The sequence below is a fragment of the Microtus ochrogaster genome, chromosome 7, assembly GCF_000317375.1.
Source record: "Microtus ochrogaster isolate Prairie Vole_2 chromosome 7, MicOch1.0, whole genome shotgun sequence".
Classification (NCBI taxonomy): domain Eukaryota; kingdom Metazoa; phylum Chordata; class Mammalia; order Rodentia; family Cricetidae; genus Microtus; species Microtus ochrogaster.
The window spans coordinates 5274568-5284693 of record NC_022014.1 but is presented as its reverse complement, the minus strand read 5'-3'; the positions used below and the strand labels follow the sequence as shown (position 1 = coordinate 5284693).

At 46.5% G+C, this 10126-nt stretch overlaps 1 protein-coding gene across 2 annotated transcripts in view; it reads left to right on the top strand.

Moving 5' to 3' along the window:
• The window catches only part of Adcy9 (adenylate cyclase 9), a 124177-nt gene that overhangs the window by 96455 nt on the left and 17596 nt on the right, over nucleotides 1-10126 (top strand). For both annotated transcript variants that reach the window (XM_005349243.3, XM_026780347.1), the window contains exons 6-7: nucleotides 4611-4713; nucleotides 7235-7443. In XM_005349243.3, coding sequence (XP_005349300.1) covers nucleotides 4611-4713; nucleotides 7235-7443 — 312 coding nt within the window. The remainder of the gene's footprint in view (nucleotides 1-4610; nucleotides 4714-7234; nucleotides 7444-10126) is intronic.

Below are 10126 nucleotides of genomic sequence, written 5' to 3'. Positions count from 1 at the left end.
TTCTCTGAGCTGTCTCAGTCCATGTGTTTGTCCTCTGTTGTAATTACATTACTTTATTTTTATTCTGAGGTAATTTGAAACTTGAAATTCACAATATACTCTGCCTGATCTACCATCTTTTGGCATTTTTTAATTTTCTTTATTTTTTCTTTATTATTATTGTATTTCTTTTGTGCGTGTGCCCCTGCATGTGAGTATAATGCATGTTGGAGGCCAGGTCAAGGGCCAGATGCAGGTTGTCAGGCTTGGTGGCAAATCCCTTACCTGCGGAGCCATCTCACCGGCCCATTGTTTTATCAATTGTTTTGAGTCATATGAAGAAATGGGTTTTGTGGTGTTTTTATCATTGCACTGTGTTCTTATTTACTCTCCCCCAACTTTTGGGGGAGCAGTGGTTGACTCTGGGTCTCACCGTGTGGTCCTGGTTAGCCTAGAACTTACTATGTAGCTCAAATGGCCTTGCTCTTGTAGAGATTCTCTGCTTCAGCAAACATGGGTGCCACCACACCCAGTCTGTATTTATCTTATCATTCATTTTTCTCCCCCTCCCTCTGTTCCCTTCCCTTCCCTTCCCTTCCCTTCCCTTCCCTTTCTCTTTTTGTATTTTTTGAACCAGTTGCCAAGTATGTTGGGTACAGTGTGGTCATTACCCCTTCGTATGGCAATTTCTAAAAATAAGGATGTTGCTTAGGAATATTCTTTCTAGCCTTAAGTCCATATTGCAGATTGTCAAATGATCCGTCACGTCTTTGGTGGCACTTTCTCCCTCTGGCCCAGGATCTCATCCAGGCTCCTATGTTGCATCTTTTACTGGTCAATCCTCTGGAATCTTTTAAAATCGGAGATAGCCCCTTGGCTGTCTTGCTTAGTCTGTTCTGATACTAACATTGGAAAAACTTTCAGACCAACTCTTCTACAGAAAGACTTGGATGCTAGATTTTGTGACTCTTCCTGTCAGATTCATGTTCTGCTTCTCTGGCTAGGCTAATGAGAGTGGTGTTCATCATACCCTTCTCCCCATGTCACATCCAGAGGATATGATGCCCGTTGGTCCTTAATAGGCATCTTGACTGGGTGAGGTATTCCCAGTCTCTCCAAACTGTTGTTATTATTTTCTCATTAGGACTGTAGGCAATCAAGGAAGGTCTTAGAATTAGCCCACTTCTTGTCAAATTTCCTTAGGTCAGCATCTGTTGATGAGTCTTGCCTGAAGCTGTCTTTGCTATGGTGGTTAAGTGGTGGGCTCCATTTGCAGAGTGCTGCCGTGGGTGTTCAGCAGCCACTGTCAGGAGGTTCCCCTCCTGGTCCTACTCTATCCACCATCGTTACCCTGAACTCATGCACTCCTGCTATGCCCCATCCTTGTGCTGACTACACTCCAAAGCTTGACTCTGGCCAGCGACACCCTTCAAACTGGTGAGCAGGTCCTTTCGACATGGACCATCGTTTGTCTGGTGTGATCTCTTTAATACAACAGGAAGTTCCAAGCTTGCTTCTTACCTTCCCTGCCCTATCTCAGAAATGACCCTTTTCTCCAAGGTACACTGGCTTCTTTTCATGCTGAATGGATTTTGGATATTTCATTAATACTTAATTTAATGCTGTTGTCTGAGAACATGCGCTATGTATTTTCAGTTATTTCATATAAATTGGGACTTGTTTTATATTTTCATATATGGCTTGTTGTGGCAAAGATATATGCACTTGAATATATATATATATCCAATATATATATATATATATATATATATATATATATATATATATATATTCTGGGTGTCTTCGATCCTTAACTATTTTTCAGAATCATCTATAAGCATCAGTTAGGTCCAGATGACTGATAGTATTGTTCCGATAATCTGTTTGTTCACTTGTTTTCTGCTGTTCTGCCAATTATTGAGCAAAGAGCATTAGACTCTCCAGGGGTACTCTGGGAGTTTAGTGGTAGCTAGACACCCAGACCATAGTTTAGTTGTAACTCCAGGAGTTACAAACTCATACCTGTTCTGGTTTCCATTATGATGCGGTGATAAACACCATGACCAAAAGCAACTTGGGGTAGAAAGGGTTTATTTAATCTTCTACCTCCAGGTCACAGCCCATAGAGGGAAGTCAGGGCAGGAAATCAAGGCAGGCACCTGGAACAGAAGCCCTAGAAGAACGCTGCCCACTGGCTCACTCCCTGGCTCTTATTTAGCTATATTTTTCATACAGCCCAGGACCACCTGCCCAGGGGTGGCACTGTCCACAGTGGACTGGGCCCTCCCACACAAATCAGCCTTAAAGACCACAGGCCATTTGCCAGTCTGATCTGGTAAATCTCCCAGGAAAATCCCCCAGATAACTCTGAATTATCTCAGGTTGACAACTGAAGCTAAACTTGGACGCCATCCTTAAGCTGTATTTGTTGACTTCTAGTTAATGTTAAATTGTTTCATCTTAAATGAGGACATCTTGCCGTGTATACTTGTTCCTCTCCTCTCGCTGTTACATGTGTTCCACTGCATGAATTAGCAGTCCCTGCCCTCTTACCCCAGACTCTCTCTAGTCTCGAGTTCATCTACAGTGATTGCACTTCTTTTATGTGGGATTGTGTTTTCCCATTCTTTGCAAGCCTAGTAACATTGGATTGTGCTGACATTGTGTGTGACCCTTAGAAAATCTGAATTTCATTGTATCTCTTTGAAGAACACTAAGTTTCTGTCTCAGTAAACAGTTCACTTAGCTGAACTCGAATGTTCTAACTGGGCTGCTTGGAGTCTAGCTCTCATGTGCAATTAAGATGCAATTCCAGGAGTCAGAATTAAATAAGAAAACAATTTTTATGCAGGGTCTGGGCTTCCTCTTTCCTGCCTCTTACTTTCTGGGATTTATAACCTCATTCTTTATCTGTAGTCACCCCAAACTATATTGTCTAATTTTGGGGTTAACTTAATTTTTTAATATTTATCTTATTTGTTTGAACGTTTTGCCTGCACGTATGTGTCATTGTACTACATATGTGGAGGTGAGAGGGGACATCAGATCCTCTGATGTGGGGGTTGTGGATGATTGTGAGCCACCATATGGGTGCTGGCAGCTGAACCTGGGTCCCCTAGAAGAACCGTGAGTACTCTGAACAGCTGAGCCATCTCTCCAGTCCCTATTTTCTAGCTTTAAAAGCCATTAAGACTGGATTCTAGAGCCAGGCATGGTGATGCAAACCCAAGATCCCAGTACTTAAGGGGACAGTCTCTTTCCTCCCCTTCCCCTTCCTTTCCTCTCCTCCTTTCTCTTCTCCCTGCCCCTACCCCAGTCTTATTTATAGTCTGTGTGTCCTTAAACTCTTGGTCTTCCTGCCTTGGCCTTCTGAGTGCTGGGATTACAGGTTTTTCCATCAGAGGGTTAGCCAGTGGTACTAACTCATGTCTGTCTCTAGGAAAAACCAAATGAAGGTTAAAGGTGAGAACTGTACCTGGCTTCCTTCCCTTTCTCCAGCCGTGCCCCTCTCCTGCCAGCTGTCCTGACTACTCTCCTGTGCCTCCAAGCAGTTGTTTTTATATTTTCTGTGAGACCCAGAAGCAGGAGCTCCCAATAGTTTCAGAACAGCCAAACAGCGTCAACAGTGTTGATTCTGCCACGCGAATGCTGAAGTGTAGGCACCAAAAGCCTTGTGCAGCTGCCGTGTCGTTTTTCCTCTGTCATTGTAAAGGCCAGCTGCCGTGTCGTTTTTCCTCTGTCATTGTAAAGGCCAGCAGAGCAGCATGCAGGGTCAGACATCCCTCTCTTGAGTCTGAGAAGATACGTTATTGCATATTCTTCACAGAAAAGGATCCAGTCTGCAGCAAGAAAAGGAGGAAGTGCACCAATGTACACCACATCTGAGGCTCTCCTCCTGTTTTACATGATGGCAGGCTGGTGGCTACTGGATATGGGAGAGAGAGTATACCCATATCCATATTACCTTCTGAAATCACACTAGTGTTCCCTTAAATTGATAGTAATTCTCCAGATCATAACAAGGACATTACAATATGCTGACAGTCCACAAAAGAATAAATGAGTCACACAAATCAGGTTTGATTTCTCAGCTATTAAAATCATTGAGCACGATCACTTTTCAGGTCTCACCTGCACTCTGAGTATCTAACAATAGCCCCACAATTACTCCAGCTGTAAACACCGACTGGTAGTAACAACCTGTTAGATTTGAGGTGTAATTACTGTCAATATTCTGGATGACGGGAAGCTTTTGGAACTGTCTTCATTTGATGCCTCCGAATCAGTGGAAGGCCTGTCAGTGACAAGATCTGCCAGATCTGCTGGCTGTCTGAGAAGATGTCTCGCAGGACCAAAGCGCCACCTTCTCTGTCCTGCAGTCCTGCATATGTGGACTGTGTTCTGAAGCAGGGTCTAATAGAGTGTGGTGATGGTGGTGAATTGTCATCCCTAACGGAGGGAAGCAGCGTCTGATTGTGTCTAGAGACCCAAAGCGCTTTCCTAAAGGTCTGCTGATGGAAACAGCACCCGTCTCGCAGTGGCTTTCAGAGGTAGCTTTGGTGATGTGCTCAGGGAGAGGCATCTGAGACTGATTCTGCTGGTTGACGGGGTGCGTTGGTTGTGTCTTCCAGCCTGATGAAAGATTATTTCTTCAAGCCACCCATCAATCAGTTCAGCCTGAACTTCCTGGATCCGGAGTTGGAGCGATCCTACAGAACCAGCTACCAGGAAGAGGTATGTTCTTCCTTGGACCTCACATGGAACACTGTTCGTCTGTGCTTTACCAAGTGACAGGAAAATGAAGCCCGGTGTTGATTTCCCACAACCGGGAAGCCCTGTTTTGGAACTGTATGTGAATTTATCTTTGCCAGAAGGAAAACCAAGGCTCTTTATGCTCCTTTATCTTAAAGCCATGCCACACCCCACCAGACTGTTTCCTCCATAGCTGATGTTTTTGGTCTTCTAATAGCTGCCCCCTGCCCTGAAAGGATGCCTGGTCACACCTGTTCTGGGGTTTTGGTGACACTTCTCTCCCCATAGTGCTGTTACTTCCAACCCTCCGAAATAGGACCAAAAAAATCAGGAGGTCTGTACCTCCATCCAGAATACGGGTTCATATTTACACCATCTTAGTGCCCCTGAGTTAAAGGGTTAACTTTCCTCTCAGCCTACACATCATTTTCCCCAAGAAGCCATCCTTGACACCAGCTGGCTCTTATTTCCCTGCGCCCTCTTTCTTCTTCATGTGCACCCCTTTGTTGGAACCCCATGATTTCTGGACCTAACTGAGCTCTGTTTCTGTGCTATCTAAATCCCAGCACAGCCCACACAGCAGATATACTCGGCGGGCATGCTCAGAGGGAATGAGTGGAGGAACCTGGAGCTGACTGGAGCTCTCCTTCCCTTGGCCTGACTTGAGTGTCCCAGAGCCAAAAGGGCACCATCACTGGACCCAGGACCAAGAGGGGTTTCATCCAGCTTCCACTTACTTATTGGGCAAATCTTCATCTTGATTATGTCCAACCCATGATGTACAGAATATGACTAGTCTTTGCTTTGTGTGGTTAGAATTGTTGCCTTGTCCGTCCCCCACTGGACAGTGAGTGTCATCCAACATTCCAAACACAAATCCTGCAGGTATTTGCCTAAAGCAAGAATTATTGAGCCTTAGCACTCTAGACCGAGAGTTGGAAACGTTGGGAGACCTTGGTATTTAGGTGAGAATGGCTGACCTGAGTCTTCTCTGCCCAAGCCCTGGCTCCTCAGACCCCGGAATGGTAACTAGATTCCAGAGAGAGCAGTGGCAAACCCGAGCCTCTGCATAGGAGGCACTGTGGCAGCCTCGCCTCCAAGATCTTGGGTCTTTTTAGGGAGCCTCAGAAGTTAGGGCCAGGCTGAGGCCATCTGCAGAGCCTATGCCACTTTGCTCATTGAGGTCAGGCTTGGCACTGGCTGACCAGGGCTCTCATTCCCCAAGGCCAAGTCCTGACGTTTCCCCGTCTCGCGCAGTTCCTGGGGCCTATCTGAGCCCGTTTGACCTGAAAGGAACTTGTTCTAAGCTGAGAGGTGGTCACAGGCCTCTCCCTCCCACATCCCTGACCCCTGCTGCCAAGGCTGAATGCAAAGCCCCATCAGCAGTGTGCTGTGTTCTCTGCAGCCCCTGTCTCCACATTTTCTCTTCATCCTAAGACAGACCTGGGATGCACTTGGGAGTCAGCTTATCTGGCTTTCATTCCTGGGTTCCCGGGGGTCCCTGGGGGTAGCCACTCTTAGCCTCCATCTGCGCACAAGGAGCAATGGCGCCTCCTCCTGACTGAGATGGTGCCACTGTGAGGGCCTACAGGGATCTGGATCTGGTCACGTTTTAGATACATCTTGTGGTAGCAGTTTCCTCCTCCTAATTTCCTGGCAACACGCATGTGCCTCTTCAGTAAATCACACAGTGCCCTGTCTCCTGTGCTTGGTATTCCACGGTCAGGCTGCCAGTTCCCTTCAGGCATTGCTTCATGTCCACCCTACACCCAGCACCCAGCTAGCCCAGAGCAGCACGCGTGTGCGCACACACACACACACACATACATACACACACACACACATACATACACACACACACACACACAGAGACTTTATCTCCTTAAAAAAATGATTCATTTATTTTATTTCTTGTGTGTTTGCTTTTGTGTGTATATGTGTGTGTACCACGTGTGCCCATGGAGGTCAGAAGAGGGTACTGGATCCCTAGGAACTGGAGTTATAGTTTTTAACAATCATATATGTGCTGAAAATCAAACCCAGGTCCTCTGGAGGAACAACAAATAATCCCCACCCTGGAAAGCTCTCTTGATAAAGGTTCTGTGCTCCCATTCCACGACTGGAGACTTCCCCACTACTGCTGCTTTCCTATCTGCCTGTCTTCCTGTGAAGCCGACCCTCACGTCCATCCATTTACTGGACTCCTCCGTCACCTACGGCTTTCCAGATGTGCACTCTTGGTCTCTAGGACAGTGACTTGTCTTTCTAAGTGACTGCAAATGTGTTTGAGAGTCTGTTGACTTTCAGTCTGCTGCTGTGTGATCCTAGGCACGTTTCTTGACTTCTCTCTGCCTTGTCTTTAAATGTGGCGGTAACGAGGAGATGATCCACTTGGAGCATGAACCAGCCTTTGCCTGGTCGGGAGCGCCTGGTCTTGTCCCTCACACTGTACTTCCTGCCGTCTGTGGGTCCATTCATCCCTGTCCTTTCCTGCTCTAAACAGGTCATAAAGAATTCTCCTGTGAAGACTTTTGCCAGCGCCACCTTCAGTTCCCTCCTGGATGTGTTTCTGTCCACCACGGTGTTCCTGATCCTCTCCATCACCTGCTTCCTAAAGTACGGAGCCACGGCCACTCCACCCCCACCCGCTGCCCTGGCCATCTTTGGTGCAGACCTACTGCTGGAGGTGCTGTCCCTAGTAGTGTCCATCAGGTATGCACCAATTGGAGGAGTCACTCTCCAGTGTTTAGCCTCTAGCTCCCCCTTCTGGCGCCACAGTTGGCAAAACTGATTAACTGGCACAGGGGACAGGCATCTGAAGAGGACAGCACTTCTGTTTCTCCCTCTCACCCCATTCTGTCCTCCTTGTGGGCACCGACCTTCACTCCACCCAGGTGGGATACTACAGAGGGTCAGTCCCCGTGCAGCCCAGCTGATGCCTCATGGACCCTGGGTCTCCTAAATGAGAAGTGAGGCATTCAGGAGGAAGAAAGGGAGGAGGAAGAGCAACAGGAATACATGTCAGGCAGCAGCGGAGCAGAAGTCCCTGTCAACCTAGGAGCCAGACCAGCCCAGCTGAGGAAGTGGGTCAAATGTCTGAGCTTGGAATAGGCAGCACTTGCTTAGAAATGACACCAGAAAAACAGATACATTGAACTTTATAAAGGTTCTTAAATGTTGTGTTAAAAAGAATACCATTGAAACCTGGCATAGTGTCACACACCTATAATCCTAGCATTTGGAAGATGGAGGCAGGAGAATCAGAAATTCAAAGCCATCTTGGTTACTCAGCAAGTTCAAGGCTACCTGGGCTACACAAGACCTGTCTCAAAACAAACAAAAACCACCTAAGAGTGGGAAGAAATAATAGGTCACATCTGTGACAAGGATCTAAAACCGATAGCATACCAAGTTCACACAGCTCAATAATAAAAAGACAGACAGCCCATTTTATTTTTTTAATTGAAAATAATTTTTATACAATATATTCTTGATCAGTTTCCCCTCCTTCGTCTCCTCCCAGATCTTCCCAGCCCATCGAATTCCAACTCCATGCCTCCTTCTTCTTTCTGTTTAGAAAACAAACAGGCCAAAAGAAAGAGAAAGCACAAGAAACACAAAAGTAGCAATGATTTTATTGTGTGTTGGCCATCTACTGCTGGGCATGGGGCCTACCCTTAAGTGTGGTTTATATGCCTAATGAGACTCCCCTGGAGAAAATAATTTTTACTTTGCAAGCAGTTTTCAATTGAAGATAGCTTCTTGGTTAGGGATGGGAGCTCCTGTCCACTTCTGCTTCTCAGCTTTGGGATCCGGGATCCCATCTGGCTCGGACACATGGTGCAGGCTGCCACAGTCTCTCTGAGTTCAAATGCGCATCAGTCCTGTTGTATCTGGAAGACATGGTTTTCTTGGAATCGTCTATACTCTCTGGCTCGTATGATATTTCCACTTCCTGTTCTACATAGCTCAATGACCCTTGAGGAGAGGGGTTTTGTAAAGACATCCATTTATTTTTTTTTAAGATTTATTTATTTATTATGTGTTCAGATATTCTGCCTGCATGTCTGCAGGTCAGAAGAGGGCACCAGATCTCATTGCAGATGGTTGTGAGCCGCCATGGAGGTGCTGAGAATTGAACTCAGGACCTCTGGAAGAGCTGCTGCTCTTAACTGCTGAGCCAGCTCTCCAGCCCCAGACATCTCATTTAGGACTGAGTGATCCTCTTCACATTGTCCATCTGTGGGTCTCTGTGCTCCCGTCTACTGCAGGAGGACGTTTCTGTGATGATGACCGAACAAGACAATCACCTATGCATATAGCAAATAAAGCAGCCCATTTTAAACAGGCAAAAGGCCAGCCCAAGGTTCTAGGAAGCCCATAGCTCTCTGCCGTTTCTAGTAGGTGTGGATACCCAGAGCCTTTCACTTGCCAAGTATCCCCATCCTAAAAGATGCTCTCCTCCTGACTACTGTGACAGTGGTCCTACTACCTTGACCAGCCCTGCCATGCATCAGCCTAGCTAAGTCCGCTGATAATTGCCCCCAAGAGCTTGAGCTAAATCAGAAATGGCAACACCCCAAAGCAGAAAAAACAAACAGCTTAGCTCTGGTCCTGAGACTTCCATGTTTCTCTTTCCTTCCTTTAAGGTGTGCTGGCTGGGACACTCACCTCCTTCCTTTCTTACCCACAATCCTGCGGTTCCCACTTAGCTACTGAGATTGCCCTCAGCCCTAGTTGGAACGATGTGTCTGCACCATCGCTTAGATTATCTTTCAGAACGAAGCCTCCTGCCACAACAAGCAGCTCCCTGCTCCAGCCCCACTCACCTGCATCCTAAGAAACGGTTCACACACAAATCCTGCCAGGAACTACTCCAGAACTCAGGCCGACAACTGCCTCCGCCTCTATATGTTCTTTTTCTTTCTTTTGTATTTGTTGTTTCGGTGGTTCTGGGGATTGAACCCAGGATCTCACACGTGCTGGGCAAGTGTCGTCTCCTGAGGTAGATACACACCCAGTCATTTTTCTTTGTATTTTCAGACGGTCTCACTAAGTAGCCTAGGCCAGCATTGAACTCCTGGTCTTCTTGCCTCTGCCTCTTGAGTGCCTGTACCACCAGATCTGGATTGTTTTCCTTTTGTCTTTTAAATGAACATGTAACTGGGCATTGTGGTACGTACCTGTAAGCCCAGGCATTTGGAAAATGGAGGCCGAAGGACCAGAAGTCAAAGGTCCTCTTTCGCAAGCTGCCAAGTTTAAGACCAGTCTAAGCTTTGTGAGACCCAGTCTCAGAAAACCAAACATTAAAAATAGAATGAGTTTTATTATGACAGTTCACATGCAATAAACTCATTCATTCCGATAAAGAATTCAGAGGCTGGGGAGGGTAGAC